General features: G+C 40.9%; 1 protein-coding gene and 1 non-coding gene across 2 annotated transcripts; one reads left to right on the plus strand and one right to left on the minus strand.

The window, feature by feature from the left end:
• Window positions 1–20,097: 20,097 nt before the first annotated feature.
• LOC107831237 (uncharacterized) lies at window positions 20,098–20,715 on the minus strand. The gene has a single exon (XM_016658990.1). The coding sequence runs from the start codon at window positions 20,713–20,715 to the stop codon at window positions 20,098–20,100; it is 618 nt and encodes a 205-aa protein (XP_016514476.1).
• Window positions 20,716–21,384: 669 nt separating this feature from the next.
• Window positions 21,385–21,489, plus strand: LOC142165672 (small nucleolar RNA R71). Its single transcript, XR_012696323.1, has one exon. It is a non-coding gene; the product is annotated as a small nucleolar RNA R71 (small nucleolar RNA).
• The last annotated feature ends 19 nt before the right edge of the window (window positions 21,490–21,508 follow it).

A 21,508-nucleotide genomic window follows, 5' to 3' on the forward strand; every position in this document is an offset into this window, starting at 1 on the left:
TATGTTTTAAGGTTCCAACAAAGGTTTTATTCCAAAAGTTGTATCACCCATCAAGTTATTTCATTTTTGATAGCCTTTCTTTTAGCCCCACACCGAAACCGACATCGACGTCCAAAAGACCTCCCGATCAATATCCAAGAGGTGCCAAGTCAGGAAAATAAAGCCGAGAATAATACATTGATCCCCGGCAAAGAAGAGGAGCATAAAACTGGAAATGAATTGATATTCCCGAGGAATCTCCAGAAGAGAGGGTCATATCGACAGCACTCCAATCCTCCGTTGAAAAATAAAATGAGAGAGTCTTGGCGGTGAAAACCTTCGCAGGCACCACAAGGCGACGAAAGATGAGGGATATAAAACGAGAGAGTCTTATCGGTGAAAACCTTCACAGGCACCATAAGGCGCCGGGAGCTGAGAGAAAAGAGAGAGTCTCATTAGTGAAAACCCCTCAAAGGGCACTATGAGGCGACAAGACAGATCAACAAAAGGATCCACGTTCACAAAGAAATGGACGCCCATTTATCCCCAGCAAGTAAGGTCATCAGGCAAGTTGATTGATACAAATAGACTGGGTCGGGAATCTATGGTGAACGTCATGATCACAAGGACCAGTCATGTTATCCAGATAAGTTCTTCTCTTTTCCTTTTTCCACCAAGTATTGGTTCAGGAAAATTTTCCTCCTTTTCTATCTTTTTCATTTTTTCTTTCTAAGAATTCGTTTTGGAAAAGATTTTTCAAAGTTTACTACCAGAGGCCGAAGGGGTACGAAAGCAAAATACGAAAAGGGTAGGCCAAGAGCCGAGGCAAAAGGCATCAGCTGCGAAACCAAAGGACGAATCGTGTAGAAAGAAGGGTGACGTAAAGAGAGCGGAAAATGACGGGTAAAGGACTTGCGGACCAAGTTCCGAAAAGGTTTCCCCGCAGAATGTTGATAAATCCCGGACCCGAATCCAAAGTGGTCAGACGCTACAGGAAAGGGAAATCAATCCGGTGCAAGATATCCCCGGGCAATGCAATTCTATGCCTTGCAGTTCCGGGAGGAAGTAAACTCCTGAAGGGAGTAGTTTCGGGATTAAGAGCAGACTCCCACAGCATGTCCTGAAAAGAGAAAGCAGAAAGGGGATAAATGGGAAACCACCCCCAGCAAGCAGCGTCGTCCACCAACCAGTTGTTGGAGCATAGAGCAAGGAGAAGAAAAGGAAAAAATCATCCCCCATCGGAAAGGTCACGTTGCCCCACCATGATCAAAACTAACTAAATCCTTTTGTCTGCTGCAGGGAAATAAAGGTTGATGATGGCAGAAGGACGCGATACCAGAAAGGTTACCAAAACCGGGGCAGAATATTTTCTGCCATTGCCAAATATTTTCTCGGAGGAACGAGAAAACAAAATCAAATATGTCTTAGTTTAAATAGGCGTCCACCTGTATAACGAGAGGAATAATTTTCATGTCTTAGTTTAAATAGGCGCCCACCTGTATAACGAGAGGAATAATTTTCATGTCTTAGTTTAAATAGGCGCCCACCTGTATAACGAGAGGAATATTTTCATGTCTTAGTTTAAATAGGCGCCCACCTGTATAACGAGAGGAATAATTTTCATGTCTTAGTTTAAATAGGCGCCCACCTGTATAACGAGAGGAATAATTTTCATGTCTTAGTTTAAATAGGCGCCCACCTGTATAACGAGAGGAATAATTTTCATGTCTTAGTTTAAATAGGCACCCACCTGTATAACGAGAGGAATAATTTTCATGTCTTAGTTTAAATAGGCGCCCACCTGTATAACGGGAGGAATAATTTTCATGTCTTAGTTTAAATAGGCGCCCACCTGTATAACGAGAGGAATAATTTTCTTGTCTTAGTTTAAATAGGCGCCCACCTGTATAACGAGAGGAATATTTTCATGTCTTAGTTTAAATAGGCGCCCACCTGTATAACGAGAGGAATAATTTTCATGTCTTAGTTTAAATAGGCGCCCACCTGTATAACGAGAGGAATAATTTTCATGTCTTAGTTTAAATAGGCGCCCACCTGTATAACGGGAGGAATAATTTTCATGTCTTAGTTTAAATAGGCGCCCACCTGTATAACGAGAGGAATAATTTTCTTGTCTTAGTTTAAATAGGCGCCCACCTGTATTACGAGAGGAATATTTTCATGTCTTAGTTTAAATAGGCGTCCACCTGTATAACGAGAGGAATAATTTTCATGTCTTAGTTTAAATAGGCGCCCACCTGTATAACGAGAGGAATAATTTTCATGTCTTAGTTTAAATAGGCGCCCACCTGTATAACGAGAGGAATAATTTTCATGTCTTAGTTTAAATAGGCGCCCACCTGTATAACGAGAGGAATAATTTTCATGTCTTAGTTTAAATAGGCGCCCACCTGTATAACGAGAGGAATAATTTTCATGTCTTAGTTTAAATAGGCGCCCACCTGTATAACGAGAGGAATAATTTTCATGTCTTAGTTTAAATAGGCGCCCACCTGTATAACGAGAGGAATAATTTTCATGTCTTAGTTTAAATAGGCGCCCACCTGTATAACGAGAGGAATACTTTTCATGTTTTAGTTTAAATATTTCAGATTTTGAGAGCAGTAACCCCACCGGAAGGCCGAAGGTTACAGAAGGAATATCCAGCAGGAAACAACAAAAATCCCCAGCACCGGGAAGCAGAAGGTTGCAAACTTAGGCGCACGAGTCAAAAGGACACGTAAGGACGCGTTTTGAAAGAAGCAGCTTGTGAACATCAAATCATGCCCAGCATGGCAAATCTGATGAAGAAAGTCGTACCACCAGAGGAGCCACTGAAAAGCTTAATGAAGAAAGCCGTGTCCCCAGTGGACCAAGCAAGATGATGAAAACCGACATTCAGAAAGGCAGAGGACTAGTGTCAGCCCAAAGTTCACAAAATAAAAGCATCGGAGGAAAACGCAAGCCGACAAGAAAGCAAGGCAACAAAAACAAGTTGAAGATAGATGAGATCTTATGATCCATAGTCCTGCCTAGCTTCTTGTTTTTTCTTTTGGCACGATGTAACAGGGAGATCGGTAAGCGATAACAGCATACAACAGAATGCAACAGCACACAACAACAGCAAATGTTACAGTCACACGGTAGTCCCAGCTACCGAAGCTTCTCGAACTACATTGACCTGATTCCTGTTCAGCCCAGGATATGTAGGAAACCTCGGAAGCAAAGGTTCGGTCAAATCTTTTTCAAAAAAAATGCTTCACACGGAGTACTCGGACGAGCAAAAATTGCCCGTTTTGTCTTTGCGCGAAAATCCTTCGTGTCTTCGAGCAAAGAGGGGCAGCTGTAAGCACGTGATTTTTGCCTCACGGGAATTACTCCAAAAGAAAAGAAAATCAAAAAATATATGCATAAGTGTTTTTGTCATTGAGTGATTTTTATTTAATATGTGGTAATTATTGTAAGGTGTTAACCAATGTGTGTGTAATTGTATTTTTAATTTTTTACAATTTATTTAGGGATTTTAGTTTAATTTGTTAATTTTAAAAGAAAATGATTGTGGAAAATCGGCTTGGGCCCCAAAATGAGGCCCAAAACCAGGACACAAATCCAGTCCAAACACAGGCTGCCCAGGCTTGGACCCAAAACGACGCCGTATAGGGCGTCTAATCGGATCTGTCTGTTCAAACTCATCCAACGGTCCACATCCGCACCCATAACCCGACTTGTTTAACCAGGCTCAACCCAACCCCTCACTTAAACCAAACGACCCCGTTTCTATACCAAACGACCCCGTCCCGTCCCTCACCAGCGGATCCAAGCCGTTGAGATCATCTGATCTAACGGCCCAGATCTAATCCCCTAGATCATATATAAGCCTCCCATCACACCCCACACCCCCATCCAAGCACCCTCTTCAGTCGTCTTCCTCACCAGACCCCGAACCCCATGAAACCCTAGCAGCCGCCCTGGTGCCCTTTGAGCATAAATCCGGCGGCCAGGACGTAGGTGACTCCCCCCTTAACACCCCCGATACATCCAACCACCCTGAACATGAATCTACCAACCATGTACCTTGAATCACACTTCATCGTCTCGAATCTTGATTTGAAGATTCGAGACTAAACCCCGATCTACACAAAATCAACCCAAACTCACACTGGACAACCCCTTGACCTCCCTCGTGACCAAACCAAGCCTGGTTTGGTCCGAATCTACCCACCAATCCTCGAATCCCAAATCTAAAGATTCAAACCCTAGAACACAAGAACCTGGGGAATCCGACCTGTTTCATAAAGGGTTTGGGGTCTAATAGACTTTGATCAAGGTGTTCTCGGTTGAGAACACCCCGATTAAAGTTTGTTCGGGCTCAAATGGTCAAAACTGGTTCAGACCTGGCCCGTTCTTAGTTAAGCATTCAGTAAGTTTTCTTTTTCTTTTCAGTTTTTGTTTAAGTATTGTCTGAATTTGTTAAGCATTTTTTGTTGTAGTTGTTTGGTGTTTCTGATATTTTTTCAATTTTCTTTCGTCTTTGTAAAGACCTTTATTTGGTCATTTGTTCTTTTGTGTATATGTGAATGCGTCTTGTGATATATATGCTCGATGAGATTAGTCGTCGAATAGATAGTTCGCATGGCCTCCCAGTGATTGTGCAAAGTTGTCTGAAGCCATTTGGGACCCTGTACATGTTGTTTATGTGATCGACTAGTTATTTCTTGTTATAATTAGTATAGTCGATTTGATAAACATCGTCGATTAGTCTCCTATAACTGAAGGTTCAAATATTCTAATTCATACAACTTCACATGAGTGAACGAACCTGTTATTGTTAATTGATTGCTTGACATTGTTTGAAAGTAGTTTGTAACTGCATTATAAACAACTAAAAGACTCAGGCTAGGGCAGTTTTGAATTTGAACTTTCAGAAGTTCAAAATGCCCTGATGCTACAATGGTTTAGGACAGTAATAATCAGGGTTTAACAAGGGTAGTTTGGGGTTTGAAAAGAACAGAAAAGCTTAGTTTAAGTGAGCTGACAAATAGAGTACGGGATTAGGATTAAATTAATGTAATAGTGGGGAGCCAAACTTGGTAGCATGGGGCTGATTGAATAAAAAAAGGGTGCCCATGCTTTTTGGGCAGAAAATACAGGCTAAAGGCCTGTCGAATGGATGGGCATGGGGAATACTTTTAGTTTAAAAAAAAAAGAAGTTATGGGAAGGAAGGAGGAAAAGGGTTCAAGGCATCTTAATGCATGCCATTTCTGCCTATAAATAGGACTGTTTCAGAACATAAAAGGGGTTGGACCTTTAGTCTTCAGAAAGAAGAAAGAAAGAAAAGTAAATTTCAGAATATTGTAACCAAACACTGTCTGAAAATTACATAAGAGTTCAAGTTGGTCAAGCTATCTTGGCCAATTGTTGTTGGTTGCCTGTTGAGCTGCTTGTGATTGTTGAACTGCTGGTGTTGTTACATTGAATACTCTGTTGTTTCTGCTGGTTCACTACTCTGTTTTCTGGGATTGTTTGTTGGTTGCTCGACCACCTGTGGGTTCAGTGTCTGAAATTGTTGTTGGTCGTTTGTAAACTAGTGGTGCCATTGTTGGTTGTTGTTGCTGTGTTGTTGCTGTGTATCTGTTGTTGTTGTGTTTGTTGCATACTACTCAGTTGATCATTCTCCTTCTTCTTTTGTTTTCCTACCAGGTACACGACTAATACACTACCAATGTAATTTGAAAGTAGAGCATGAATACAAAAGAGAAGAGTTGAAGATGTTATTTTATACATAGCCTGTTATATTAAATACCATGTGATGTATAATAGTTTATGTTTTGCCTAGATACTGGAGTTAGCCTTCCTACATAATGAATGCAAATGTGGGGTAACTTAATGTAGTATTGTGCGTGTAGGCTGATAGTCAGCAGGATTGACAGTATAGTAGGCTATATTTTAGAAGTTAGCTATGTTTGTGATTAGCATGTCCTTTAATGCATGTTAAGTATGAAACTATCCATTGTTAGTTAATTTCATTTCCTTTTGATAAATTGCCTCCTTATATTCGGCAAACCATTGCTTTAAAATAAACAGCGCAAGTCTGCACTTCTCAACCTCACGAAGGTTGAGCCCCAAATCGAACGAACCCAGCAGGATTTCATCGGAAAAGCAGTGGCCCAGGCCCAGCCGATATTGTGTGGGTTGGGTTTGGGCCCATAATGTTCGATTCAGATGTCCGTGTGCATAGCCATGTTTTCTTATTCTGCAAAGGCATTCGGAATCTCTTTATAAATAACCTGCAAGCATGTAATCGAGTAGGGTCATTTTACTTTCAATTAGTAGAGACAAATGCGACAAGAAATATAGCCGCTATAGGATATCCTTCTAAAAAATAAAGATGAGATGAGCCTCGACAAATAAAAATGCACAAGCTGCTGGGCCCTCGTTAAATGTATATATAAAAGTACTTAGTTTCCAGGACGGGCCGTTTAGAAAATCTCACGGCCTTCCCGGAGATAATAATACGCTAACCTTTAGGCGCGTGTTTAATAATTTACTTTCCTAAACATGGGTGTGCATTTCATGCGACCCAAATCCAAATCCCAAAACGTCGAATAAAAAATATGTTCCGGATTGTGGGTGCATTTCATGTGACGCAGTCCAAAGACATGTTTTAAGCAATGTTCACATTCTTAATAATAATAATTATGAAAGCGGCAAAAAGTTAAAATTTGCACATAAGTTCATATTTGTATAAAATCAGATAATCAAGCCGAATATAACAGTTGAGCGACCGTGCTAGAACCACGGAACTCGGGAATGCCTAACACCTTCTCCCGGGTTAACAGAATTCCTTATCCGGATTTTTGGTACGCAGACTGTAATATAGAGTCATTCTTTTCCTCGATTCGGGATTAAAATTGGTGACTTGGGACACCCTAAATCTCCCAAGTGGCGACTCTGAAATAAATAAATAAATCCCGTTTCGATTGTCCTTTAATTGGAAAAACTCCCTTGTACCCTCTGGGTGCGGAAAAAGGAGGTGTGACATCCACTACCGAGGATCGACAATTTATTTGACCAACTTCAGGGTGCGAGGGTGTTTTCAAAGATAGATTTGAGATCTGGCTACCACCAGCTGAGGATTAGGGCGTCTGATGTCCCTAAGACAGCATTTCGCACTCGGTATGGGCACTATAAGTTTTTGGTCATGTCATTTGGATTGACTAATGCCCCAGCAACATTCATGGAGTTGATGAACCGAGTGTTCAGAACCTATTTGGACTTGTTCGTGATAGTCTTCATTGACTATATTCTTATATACTCCCGCAGTCAGGAGGAGCATGAGCAGCACCTCAGAGCGATTCTTTAGACCCTGAAGGATAGTCAGTTGTATGCCAAGTTCTCAAAGTGCGAGTTTTGGTTGAGTTCAGTCGCATTCCTGGGTCATGTCGTATCAGCATAGGGTATTCAGGTAGACCCGAAGAAGATAGAGGCAGTCAAGAACTGGCCTCGACCAGCTTCAGCTACGGAGATTCGGAGTTTCCTGGGGTTAGCAGATTACTACTATCGGTTCGTGGAGGGGTTTTCATCCATTGCAGCCCCTATGACTAGATTGACCCAAAAGGGTGCCCAGTTCGGGTGATCAGACGAGTGTGAGGCGAGCTTTCAGAAGCTCAAGACGGCTCTGAGTATGGCACCGGTATTGGTTTTGCCCACAGGTTCAGGGCCTTATACAGTCTATTGTGATGCATCTCGTATTGGACATGGTGTAGTATTGATGCAGGATGGCAAAGTCATTGCCTATGCTTCGAGGCAGTTGAAGATCCACGAGAAGAATTATCCGGTGCATGATCTTGAGTTGGCAGCCATCGTTCATGCCTTGAAGATCTGGAGGCATTACTTATATGGTATGACATGTGAGGTGTTCACGGATCATAAGAGTCTTCAGTATTTGTTCAAGCAAAAGGAGTTGAATTTGAGGCAGAGGAGGTGGTTGGAATTGTTGAAAGATTATGACATCACTATCTTATATCACCCAGGAAAGGCCAATGTAGTGGTTGATGCCTTAAGTAGGAAGTCAGCCAGTATGGGCAGTCTTGCTTATATCCTGGTCGGTGAGAGACCTCTTGTTTTGGATGTTCAGGCTTTGGCAAATCAGTTTGTGAGGTTGGACATTTCTGAGCATAGTCGAGTATTAGCTTTCACGGTCGCTCGTTCTTCGTTATTGGAGCATATCCGTGATCGGCAGTTCGATGATCCCCATTTGTGTGTCTTGAGAGACACGGTACAGCGTGGAGGTGCCAAGAAAGTGACCTTGGGAGATGATGGTGTATTGAGATTGCAGGGTCGAGTTTGTGTTCCTAACATGGATGGGCTTCGGGAATTGATTTTAGAGGAGGCCCATAGCATCCGGTACTCTATTCATTCGGGCGCGGCGAAGATGTATCAGTATTTGTGGCAACATTATTGGTGGCGTAAAATGAAGAAAGATATTGTGGCATATGTGGCACGGTGTTTGAATTGTCAGCAGTTTAAGTATGAGCATCAGAGACCTGATGGGTTGTTTCAGAGGATTGAGCTTCCCGAGTGGAAGTGGGAGCGAATCACTATGGACTTCGTTACTGGACTTCCGTTGACTCGGAAGAAGTTTGATGTGGTTTGGGTTATTATTGATAGGCTGACCAAGTCAGCGCATTTTTCCCGTTGCAGCCACCTATTCATCCGAGAGATTAGCTGAGATTTACATCAGGGAGATCGTCCGCCTTCATGGGGTGCCCATATCTATCATTTCGAACCGGGGTCCGCAGTTTACCTCGCATTTCTGGAGAGCAGTTCAGCGAGAGTTAGGCACCCAAGTGCAGTTGAGCACAGTATTTCATCCCCAGACGGACGGTCAGTCCGAGAGGACTATTCAGATTCTTGAAGATATGCTCCGAGCCTGTGTTATTGATTTTGGAGGCTCGTGGGACCAATTTTTGCCTTTAGCAGAGTTCGCCTACAAAAATAGCTACCAGTCCAGCATCCAAATGGCTCCATATGAGGCGTTGTATGGTAGGAGATGTCGGTCTCCAGTTGGATGGTTTGAGCCGGGAGAGGCTCGATTATTGGGTACTGATTTGGTTCAGGAGGCCTTGGATAAAGTCCGGATTATTCAGGATAGACTTCGTACAGCTCAGTCCAGACAGAATAGTTATACAGACCGCAAGGTCAAAGATGTTGCTTTCATGATTGGTGAGCGGGTATTGCTCTGTGTATCGCCTATGAAGGGCGTGATGAGATTTGGGAAGAAGGGCAAGCTCAGCCCTAGGTTCATCGGTCCATTTGAGATTCTTGATCGTGTGGGAGAGGTGGCTTATAGACTTGCCTTGCCAACTAGTTTGTCAGCTGTGCATCCCGTATTTCATGTATCTATGCTCCGAAAGTATCATGGTGATCCATCGCACGTGTTGGATTTCAGCACTGTCCAATTAGACAAGGATCTGTCATATGAGGAGGAGCCGGTGGCTATTCTAGACCGGCAGGTTCGACAGTTGAGGTCGAAGAGTTTTCCTTCAGTGCGTGTTTAGTGGAGAGGTCAGCCTACTGAGGCATCGACCTGGGAGTCCGAGTCTGATATGAGGAGCCGTTATCCTCATTTATTTCCCGACTCAGGTACTTCTTTCTTTTGTCCGTTCGAGGACGAACGGTTGTTTTAGAGGTGGAGAATGTGACGACCCAAAGGGTCATCACCGAAATTCTTCCTTGTTTCGTGCTTCCGAGGCCTTGAAAACCTCGCTGTTAGTTTTCTCGTTTTGTGTGCACAGTCTGGGGGCATAGCCGGAAAGCTTTTATGTTAAAATATGTGAATTATGTGAAAAATTTGATGAATTTTGATATTAATATGCATAATATTGACTTCGGTCAACATTTTGGGTAAACGGACCTGGACCTGTGATTCGACGGTCCCTGAGGGTCCGTAGAAAAATATGGGACTTGGGCGTGTGCCCAGAATCAAATTCCGAGGTCCCAAGCCCGAGAAATAAATTTTTGTGGGAAATTGTTCTCTGAAATTAATTAAGGAAAAGGAAGAAGAAAATTGATCGGAAAACTGTGGTATCGGGCTCGTATTTTGGTTCCGACGCCCGGTACGAGTCTTAAATATGTTTTAAGCACTATCTGTAAAGTTTGGCTAAAACAGATGTCATATGACGTGTTTCGGACTTAAAATGGGGAATTCGAGTTTTATGAAAGTTGAAAGAAAATCATGTGTTTCGAGGCTTGATCCTATGTATATGATGTCGTTTTGGCGATTTGATCGCACGAGTAAGTCTGTAAGGTGCTTTCGAGATCATATGAATGTTTGGTTTGGAGCCCCGAGGGCTCGGGTGAGTTTTGAGTGGGGCACGGGAGGTCTTAGACATTAAAAATGCAGGTTCAGATATTGCAGGCCCCAGTGCGGCCGCGGCCATTTCCGCGCGGTCTTCGCTGGCAGCCACGTGGCCGTGGTGCTTTTCTGTGCGGTCCGCGTGGTGGGGTTCAGAGGGTCGACCAGCGCGGCCGCGCACCAAATCAGTGCGGTCCGCGCTGGAAGGGTTCAGAGAAAGCCCACTTCTTCCCTCCCTCGGCGCGGCTGCGGTACATTTCTGTGCGGTCCGCGCCAGCCCCCAGCAAAGTATATAAACTCGGGATTTTCAGTCATTTTTCCACTTTCCAAAAACCCAAAACCTAAGAGGCGATTTTCCAAACAACTTTTCTTCTCCAAAACGATTGGTAAGTGATTTTTAACTTAATTTCTTTATTCTTTGACATCTTTTAACATGATTTCAACTTCAAATCAAAGATTTTCATGGGGGAAATTGGGTGTTTTGGGTAGAACCTAGGTTTTTTTTTACAAATTGAGAAGTTGGACCTCAATTTGGGGTCTGATTTCAAAACAAATCATATATTTAGATTCGTGGGAGAATGGGTAAAAGGTTTTGGTTCGAACCTCGAGTTTCAACCACGTGGGTCCGGGGGTATTTTTGACCTTTTTGGGAAAAACCTTGTAAAATTTATTTTCATGCATTGGGATTGATTCATTTAGCAACTATTAATGTGATCAAGTAACTTATGACTAGATTCGAGCGGATTGGTGGTGGAATCAAGAGGTAAAGCTATACTAGGAGTGTGAGTTGAGTTTGGAGCATTCGAGGTAAGTGTTTGTTCTAACTTTGGCTTGAGGGAATAGGATTAGGATGTTATTTGCTACTTGCTAATGTGAATTACGGTGTATAGGTATGGTGACGGTTATCTATGCACCGGAGTCTAGCATGACCGTGAGTCTTAATTGCTTTTAATTCAAATGACGTGATACAACTGTCTTGGTTAACTGATGAGTTTCATTTAATATGAACGGTTGAGGTAGAATTGTGATTGGTGTATTTTTGGAGTGTTAGCTCGAACAGGAATGTGTTAGTTGAGGAAGAAGTGATTTAAAAAGAGAATGTGTTGTGATTACTCCCTTGCCGGGATGTGTAGACTGATATATACTCTCCCTTGTCGGGATATTTTGGGCTGTTAGTTGTACCCTTGTCGGGTTAAAAGTATTGAGTTGTTATTCTCCCCTGAAGAGGTCTACTATATGAAGTCAGATATTATGAACTATATTATGGGATCGTGTGGCACGTCGTCCACTTGTACATCATTAAAAAGGGATCGTGTGGCACGCCGTCCACGTATGATTTTACAAAATGGGATCGAGTGGTACGCCTACCACAAATTAGAGTGATTATTGGTTATTGGCTTCCGTTGCCGGTGACATATTGTGCACTGTGCTAAAGATGAAATGGGAACGAGTGGTACGCCTACCACGTGGTATATGAAAATTGGGATCGTGTGGCGCACCGTCCACTTATATATGATATGAATTGGGATCGTGTGGCACGTCGTCCACTTATATATGATATGAATTAGGATCATGTGGCACGCTGTCTACTTATATATGATATTATGGGATTGTGTGGCACGACGTCCGCTATATATATATATATATATATATATATCATGGAAACCGAAGTTTTTTCTGTTTATCTCCGATATTTCATTTTTATCTGTTACTCCCCGATAGCATGTCCCCTCTCAGCTTTACTTTGTATTATCTTGTTATTTTTTCTTGCACTTGTTATATATATTTGTACAGGATAATTGTGGTAGGTCTTGTCTAGCCTCGTCACTACTTCGTCGGGGTTAGGCCAGACACTTACAAGCACATGGGGTCGGTTGTGCTGATGCTACACTCTGTGCATTTTTGTTCACAGATCATGGAGCAGCTTACGAACCGCAGCAGTAGGACTTCTGGAAGCTATCTTTAGTCCAGGGACTCTCGAGGTAGCCTAGCTGGCGTTCGCAGGCCGAAGTCCCTTTCCATTTTTTTTTCTTTTTCGTTTGTTTATCTTGTAACGGACAAACATGATGTATTTTCCTTTCAGACATTGTTTGTAGTATTCTGTAGTAGTCCGTGAGCTACTGACACCAGACTCTGGGTAGCATTTTGGTTCAAACTTCCGCACTTTTGGTTCTCAGTTGCTTTAGATTTAAAGTCTTCCGCTTAAATTTTGTCTCGTTTATTTTATTGTTGGAAGAAAGTAGGAAAAGTGTTTTATATATTTGGCTTGCCTAGCTCCGATAGTAGGCGCAATCACGACACCCGATGGTGGAAAATCCGGGTCGTGACACTACTAGTTTTATGTATCAATCTATGATATTAATTTAATGCAAACATGTTCGTATGGTATTGAATGTTATTCGTATTTAACTAACATTAATAATTCAACTATTAGATGATTTCAAAGTTTAAAATATAAGAAAATTAATATGAAAGTATTACAATAATGTTGTATAATTTAAATAAGGAAATAATTTATGTAACATAAAATCTTATAATTGATTTTAAAGTCTTAAATATTAAAACTTTCAATTTATCTGACTAAGGAAATATTTAGTAATTAAAATTTAGTTGATTTTAAAGTCCTAATATTAGAAAAAATATTTTAAATTATAATTTTATCCAATGTGAAATCTATTTTTAAAGAGTAGAAAAGACGAGCAATATTTTGCTAAGGGGCTTCGTGCTTTTAATATAGTACAAACATATACAAATTATAATAGCTTATTTTTGTGAGCTTCCTAAGTACTCCCTCCGGTCCACAATAAGTGACCAATTTGTCTTTTTATTTTAGTCCAAAATAAGTGTTCATTTATATGATCAAGAAAAAAATTAATTTGTTTTTCCAAAATTACTCTTATATACGTATCCCTAAAAAGTCTTTTACTTCTCACATTAAATTATGCTGCAACATTTAATTAAGGGTAGTTTAGTCACACTAACTATTTTTGTTTAGAATTTAGTATTTCCGTAATGGGTGTGCCCAAGGTAAATTAGTCACTTATTATGGACCAGGGAGAGTGTATAATTAACTAAGCAATCGTTGGTCCCCACTCCCGACCAAGTGAATAATACAGACAAATTTTTCATGAAAAGTCCGCCACTGCTCTTTGTTGCTCCCAAACGCACACGCAGGTATACGTGATCGTACAAATAATAAAATGATAAGCCGAGTGTTGAACCCACAGAGAATTATATCAACTACTCACTAACACACCAATATTGTTATTCCGTCAAGCTAATTTCGAGTTCAAGAGTTTAATTATGCTAACTACAATTCTAAGTAATAACTCAATTATCAAGCAATAGAATGATTGTTATGTATTCAATAGAGACAACTATTCCAGAGTTGTGATTGATTCACCAATCCTATTGTGTTCTAATTAACTCTCCCTTTCATATAATTCACTCATGGTTGCTAATTAATCGATAAATGCTCTCATAGCCTTCTCCCGAAGTACTACTCACCTATTCTAAATAGGTTAACGCCTATATTCCTATGAAATCAATCTATTAAGAACGCATTAAGATCACGATATTTAATTAAGTACGGTGACTAGGTATATTCCTATCCTAACCACAAATCCGCTCCCCCTAAGGGTTAAGATCATGCTCTCTTCAATTCTTCTCTAATCTAAACACGGCTTTCCCAAGCATAGCATAGCATAGTAAATAGAACCTAACTGCTGGCCAGACAATTAAGCAATTAAACATAGAATTGAAGAAACAACCATATATTGGTGAATTATAATCAAGGTCAAGTCAACGTTAAACAACAATATTCATGGCTAAATCACAACCCTAGAACAAAGGGTGTTTAGCCACTCATGATGTAAGCAAACAATTGCATAAGTTTTGAATAATTGAAAATACTAGAAAAGATGAAGAAATCTGAGATGTTCTTGTGTGTATTTTTGCTCCAAAGTGCATCTCTGCAGGCTAAGCTCCGTCAAAAGTCCTCAAAATAACGTTTTTATATGTATTTATACCAAGTAGGGTTGGGCCTAGACGAAAACACCTTCTATCGCGCAAAATAGGACTCTGGCTCTATAAATGTTGTACAGCCGTGCCGCGCCATGCAGCGCGCTAATGGAGTTTATCAGAAGCCTCAACTTTTCGCATCAGGCAGCATTTTACACTGCTGCGTCGCACCTTGCGGCGTCCCATGCGGCGCGGCAGTGTAATTTTCTCAGAGTGAACTTATTTCGTCCTCTTTTAACATCCGGACTTGGTACATCACCTCCGAACATGATCCCGGCTTAATTTTTTGGGCTTTTACTCAGACTTCAAAGCTCCAAATCACTTGAATTCATTCCATAATGCCTACATATATCGGAATCACTCCTACAAGGCATAAAACACATATTTAGTGCAAAACACTAGTGATTAAAGCTCAAACTTAATTAAAGTACAGTAACTTAGAGTGTAATAAGCGACTAAAATACACAATTATAGCCTATCGTCAACACCCCACACTTAAATCATTGCTCGTCCTCGAGCAATGAAACTACACTTTATATAGACACAACTTTTTTAAGCAATTCTCCTAATTCATCATACCAAGAATATTTAAAATAGACTAAGCACAAGAGTGTAACATCTTAACCTAAAGATTTGACTCAAAAGTACCACGCATTATTCACAACTCACTCACTTACTCCAACATCGAGGTCAATGACATTACCTTTCCTTCATGAATCAAGTGCCCTCACACAACAAAAGAGAGTAGTTCCACACAATAAAATTTAAGAACACTTAGGAACTCAAGACAAAAAGAATTCACTCACTCTCAGAACTAACATTCATATGCCACAAAAGATGCACCATAGGTTTGCCCGTAGTGTACTACTCTACTAATCGAGCTCATTCAGTCTAAGATCAAGTAGGACTTTATTTGGCTGTAATGTAGGCTGCGGGACGGGTAGGTTACATTTAGATATAAGAGTGACTACACCTCCCTAAGCACTTTAATATATATAATTTAACATTCAAAACCCCACACTTCTGTCAAACCATAACTCCACTTTCACATCAATATATATTAACTCTCCACTTCTTTAAGCACAATTTCACAGCAATACGACTATTTTTTTTTCTTTTCAATTCATGTGGCTCTTACTTTTTCAAAATAGTTCACATTTCTCCTTATTTCATTAGTTCCACTCAAAAGCCAAACCAACCACTCCACACTTTAACTTTTACAAAGTTCATAACAATTCAAGTGCTCATGAGAGGTGAAAAGGTTCCAATACATGGTTAATTCAAACAAATGGGTAAAACTTGTAATGTTGTTGCCAAAGAAACAGGATTACAGGCTCAAAGGGGTTAACTATGATACATAACAATTAGGCGGGTCAAATATTTATATTGCTCAACAAAGAAACGCCTATATCACTTACAGTACTGAACGAAACTACTATTTCGCTTTGCAAATATACGGGGCAAGTTCTAGACATCAAATGCAATGCACAGAATAATATAAAACCTTACACACACATGACACATAACTCACTCAGGATTGGACTCATCAAGACACTCTAGTCAAAGCAGTTAAGCAAAGTTAAGATCGTACAATTTAAGGTACTTATATAAGAGTCAAAAACTGAGCCTAAGCGTCACAACTAAAGTACTCACTATTCTCAAGGCATGACAAGGTTAAAAGAGATTGATTCAATTCAAAACATAGCACAAAATTTCCTATTTCTAAAAAATAAAAACTAACTATACCCGGTTCAAACAAAACCCTTGGAAAAAAACCGCGGCAAAAAGAAAAACCAAGGGGAAATTGCTACACTACCTACAAAGAAAATCTTTTTTTTCTTTTTCTTTAGACTTAAATCCCTCAAGAAAACTGCCTAGGAGATCCATCGTCGGGAAAAGTCCAATTTTCTATTTATTTTTTTCAATTTTTTTTTCTAGCTACTAAAATGCTACCCAATTCTACATCCTACTAATCATCTAGAGAATTCTCCCACCCCACACTTAAAAGAGTGCAGTGTTCTCAATGCACAAATAAAGCAAAATAATAACAAGGGTGGACAAAAAACTCCCTAAAAGGCCAAAGGCCGAAGCAATAGCGGCTCACGAGTACTCAGACTTCCCCTAGGCATAGTCCTTCGTGTGGGCACTCCACACTTAGTCCTCAACCTCTAACTTGCTTTTGCAGTCTTCCAATGACTTTGCCTCATATATTTATAATCCTACAAAACAAAAACAATACTCTACCTATTCTAAAAGAAAAATTAAGAAGTTAAACTAGGAAAGCAATAAAAAATTGGGTTGCCTCCCAACAAGCGCCTGATAACGTCGCGGTACGACGCAAAGTCTCGCTTACTCATCAGTGAGTACAACCTTGGTCTTCTCACGATTAATCATTCCTCCCCAATAATGCTTGACTCTATGACCATTCACCAAGAATTTCCTCTTACCATTTAAAGCTCGTAGCTTGATTGCAGCATAAGGCGTGACTCTCACCACCTCAAACGGACCTGACCATCTCGATTTTAGCTTTCCAGGGAATAATAATACATGTTGTCCTGGATTGAAGTGACGCGGCTTGATATGCTTGTCATGCCATCATTTTGTATTTTCTTTATATAGCTTAGCATTTTCATAAGAGTGCAGTCTGCACTCATCTAACTCATTCAACTGCATAAGTCTTTTCTCGCCTGCGGCCTCAAGGTCCATGTTCATCTTCTTAATGGCCCAATATGCCTTGTGTTCCAGTTCAATGGGTAAGTGACATGCCTTCCCATAAACCAGCTTGTAAGGGGACGCTCCAATTGGCATTTTATATGCAGTTCTATACGCCTATAAGGCATCATCCAACTTTGCAGCCCAATCCTTGCTATTCACACTCATCGTCTTTTCTAATATTTGCTTTATTTCTCTGCTTGACACCTCAGCTTGCCCACTGGTTTGAGGATGATATGTTGTAGCAACTCTGTGGCGAACTCCATATTTATCTAGAAGGTTATTCAGCAACCAATTGCAAAAATGAGTCCCCTCATCATTAAATAAGGCACGTGGAATCACAAATCTCGAGAATATGCTCTTTTTCACAAAAGCAGCTACCACCATGGAATTATTTGTTGGCAAAGCAATTGCCTCCACCCATTTTGACATATAGTCAACTGCTAGTAAAATGTATTTGTTTTCTCTGGACGATGGAAATGGCCCAATAAAATATATCCCCCACACATTAAAAAGCTCAAATTCTAGGATGTTATTCAAAGGCATCTCATGCCTCCTTGTGATTGTTCCCGTTCTCTAATATTTGTCACACTTCTTAACGAATGCATGGGCATCCTTGAATAAAGTCGGCCAAAAGAGACCGGATTGTAGCACCTTTGCAGTTGTTCTATCTCCTCCATGATAGCCCCCATAAGGTGATGTGTGACAATCATACAACACTAATTCCACCTCCTTTTCAGGAATGCATCTCCTCATCAACTGATCAGCACATTGCTTGTACAAATAGGGCTCATCCCAGTACTAAAAGTTCACATCATGTAAAAACCTCTTTCTAGCTTCAGATTCAATTTCAAGAGGAAGTATCCCACTCACAAGATAATTCACATAGTCTGCGTACCATGGAGGAGGGTCTTGGGTTATAGCAAAAAGTTGCTCATCAGGAAATACTTCTTTAATTTGGCCACCCTCCTCCACGTGATCGTGATTTTCCAACCTTGATAGATGGTCAACTACTTGGTTCTTTGTCCCCTTTCGATCTCGTATTTCTACATCAAATTCCTGTAGCAATATAACCCAGTGCATCAATCTAGCCTTAGATTCTTTTTTTGTAAACAAATACCTGATTGTTGCATGATCGGTATGGACTATGACTTTCGTTCCCATCAAGTATGCCCAAAATTTCTCAAAGGCCCACACAATAGCTAACAACTCCTTCTCAATGGTGGTGTAATTTAGTTGTGTATCGTTAAGAGTCTTACTTGCATAGTAGATGGAATAAAACACCTTGTCCTTCCTCTAGCCTAGCACTGCCCCAATAGCAAGGTCACTCGCATCACACATAAGTTCAAATGGTAAGGACCAATCAGGTGCCACAATAATGGGAGCAATCACCAACTTCTTTTTAAGTTCTTCAAATGCCTTGAGGCAAGCATCATCAAAGTTGAAAGTTACATCTTTTTCAAGTAGCCTGCACAAGGAGTAGCATTTTTCGAAAAATTTTTAATAAAGTGCCGATAGAAACCCGCGTGTCCCAAGAAACTCCTGACACACTTCACAGAAATAGGTGGAGGTAATTTTTCAACCGTCTCCACCTTCACTTTACCAACTTCAATGCCGCTCCTAGATACTCTGTGACCCAATATGATGCCTTCTTGTACCATAAAATGGCACTTTTTTTCACTTTAGTACCAGATTTGTTTCTTCACAACGGGCTAGCACCTTGCTCAAATTCCTCAAGCAACTATCATAAGAAGACCCAAAAACTGAAAAATCATCCATAAACACTTCTATGAATTTTTCCACCATGTCGGTAAAAATAGGCATCACGCACCTCTGGAAAGTGGCTGGTGCATTACAAAGACCAAATGGCATTTTCTTGAAGGCAAAAGTGCCATAAGGACAAGTAAAAGTTGTCTTCTCCTGATCCTCTAGGCATATGATAATTTGATTGTATCCCGAATAACCATCAAGGAAGCAATAATATTCATGCCTGGCTAACCTGTCTAGCATTTGGTCGATGAATGGAAGTGGGAAGTGGTCCTTGCGAGTTGATTTGTTGAGCCTTCTATAATCAATGCAGACTCTCCATCCCGTAACAGTGTGAGTAGGAATTAGCTCATTCTTCTCGTTCTCAACTACAGTCATTCCTCCCTTTTTGGGCACACATTGAACTGGGCTTACCCAGTTACTGTCAGAAATAGGAAAAATGATACCTGCATCGAGCAACTTGATTACTTCCTTTTTCACCACCTCTTTCATAATGGGGTTTAATCTTCTTTGTTGCTCCACACTGGGGCGGTGTCCATCCTCTAAAAAGATTTTATGCATGCAAAACGATGGACTAATACCCTTGATGTCAGCTATAGTCCACCCAATGGCCTTTTTATGCTCGCGGAGTACTCGGAGCAATTTTTCTTCTTGAGTGCTGGTTAAGCTGGACGAAATAATCACAGGCAATGTCTCAGAGTTTCCCAAATAAGCATAGCACAGATGCGCTGGAAGTGGCTTAAGTTCTAGCTTCAGAGTTTCTTCAATAGATGGCTTGGGAAGGGTCAGAGTGACAGGCATGTCAAACTCTTCAAATTTTTTAAACCCCTAGACATAACTGCAGGACATATCCAGTATTTGCTTAATTTCTCCCATCATTTCATCTTCACTATTTTCTACATCCCCAATCAATACGCATTCAACAGGATCTACAGGGCTCATATAGGGCACTAACGATGTGGCATCACTCTCCACCATAGAGATCACGGATAACTCTTCATAGTGGGCTGGTAGCTTGAGTGCTCTATAAATATTGAAGACCTACACTCGATCACTCACTCTCATTGTCATCTTTCCTTCGCAAATATCAATAATAGCTCAGCCCGTGGCTAAGAATGGATGCCCCAAAATAAATGGGACTTCCCGATCGGGCTCGTAGTCCAGGATAATGAAATCAGCAGGGAATATGAAAGAACCCACTTTAACTAGCACATCTTCAATCACTCCCTGTTGTTGTGCGTGGCTCACCCAACCCCAACTGTCAGAACACAAATAGCGGCATCAAGTTGATGCTCGCTCCAAGATCACATAAAGCTCGCCCAACATCATGTTTACCAATCGAGATTTGGATAGTGAAACTACCTGGATCCTTCAATTTATGAGGTAACTTGCCATGAATTCTTGAACTGCACTCCTCAGTGAGTGCCATAATCTCGAACTCGGTTAGCCTCCTTTTGTTTTCCACAATGTCCTTGATGTACTTTGCATATTTGGGTACTTCTTGTAAGATGTCAACCAATGGAATATGAATGTCCACCTGCTTCAAGATATCAAGAAACTTTTTATATGCGGCATCATCTCTTAATTTCTGCAATCTTTGAGGGAATGGAGGTGGTGGCCTTGCAACCAATTGTGGAGGTTGCTCAGCCACCGCCTCTCCAACTGGCTTCTCTAACTCCTTAGCTTTTTCTGATATTGATTCTATAGTGGTTGGCCTCTTATTAAAAGTCACCTTTTTCCTCTTTTTAGACTGAACTTCTTCTAGTTGTATCCCATTCCTTAACGATACGGCATTAAGGGCCGCCCTAGGATTTTCTTCAATGTCACTTGGAAAATCTCCATCTGGTCTAGTGTTTTGAGCACTGGCAAGCTGTCCCATTTTACGCTCCAAATTTCTCATTGTTATGGCGAGGCTTGCTGTTCAGCCATCACTTTTTGAGAGAGATCTTGTTGTTCAGCCATCACTTTTTTCAACATGTCTTCAAGGTGACTTGTAGGACTCGCTTGTTGTTCAACCTGAGGTGGTCTATATTGCTGTTGAGGTGCTTGAGGCCTGTATTGATTCTGAGTACTCTGGTTTCTACCCCAAGAGAAGTTTGGGTGGTTCCTCCAGTTGGGATTGTAAGTGTTCCCATATTGGTTTGTTTGGCCCCTATTTGAATTACCCACAAAGCAGACAGACTCTGGGTTTGCGGGGCATGTGTCGCTCGTGTTCCCCTCTCCACATATTTCACAAAAAGCTTGAACCTGTTGTACCGGTTGTACTTGTTGCTTGTTGATACTCAAATTCATCTGATTGACTTGATTGGTCAGTGTAGAAATCTGCGCTGATAATGCTGAGACGACATCTAACTCAAGAATCCCTGCAGATGTATTTGCCCATCTCTCTTTGCCAATACAGATTGCTTTTGGAGAATTTGTTCAATAGCGCATATATCTCGTCAAAGTTTTTCTCCAACACTTGACCCCCAGCTACAGCATCTACCACGATCTTTGTTTTAGAATGTAGCCCTTCTATGAAAGTGTGAGCTAACACTTCATTCGTCTGATTGTGATGAGGACAGTCTCTGAGTAGCCCCTTGAACCTTTCCCAAGCTGAGTATAAAGATTCTCCCGCTTTCTGTTTGAAGGCAACTATCTCACTTCTGATCTTTGCAGTTTTGCCTGAAGGG

Source organism: Nicotiana tabacum, chromosome 10, assembly GCF_000715075.1.
Source record: "Nicotiana tabacum cultivar K326 chromosome 10, ASM71507v2, whole genome shotgun sequence".
Classification (NCBI taxonomy): domain Eukaryota; kingdom Viridiplantae; phylum Streptophyta; class Magnoliopsida; order Solanales; family Solanaceae; genus Nicotiana; species Nicotiana tabacum.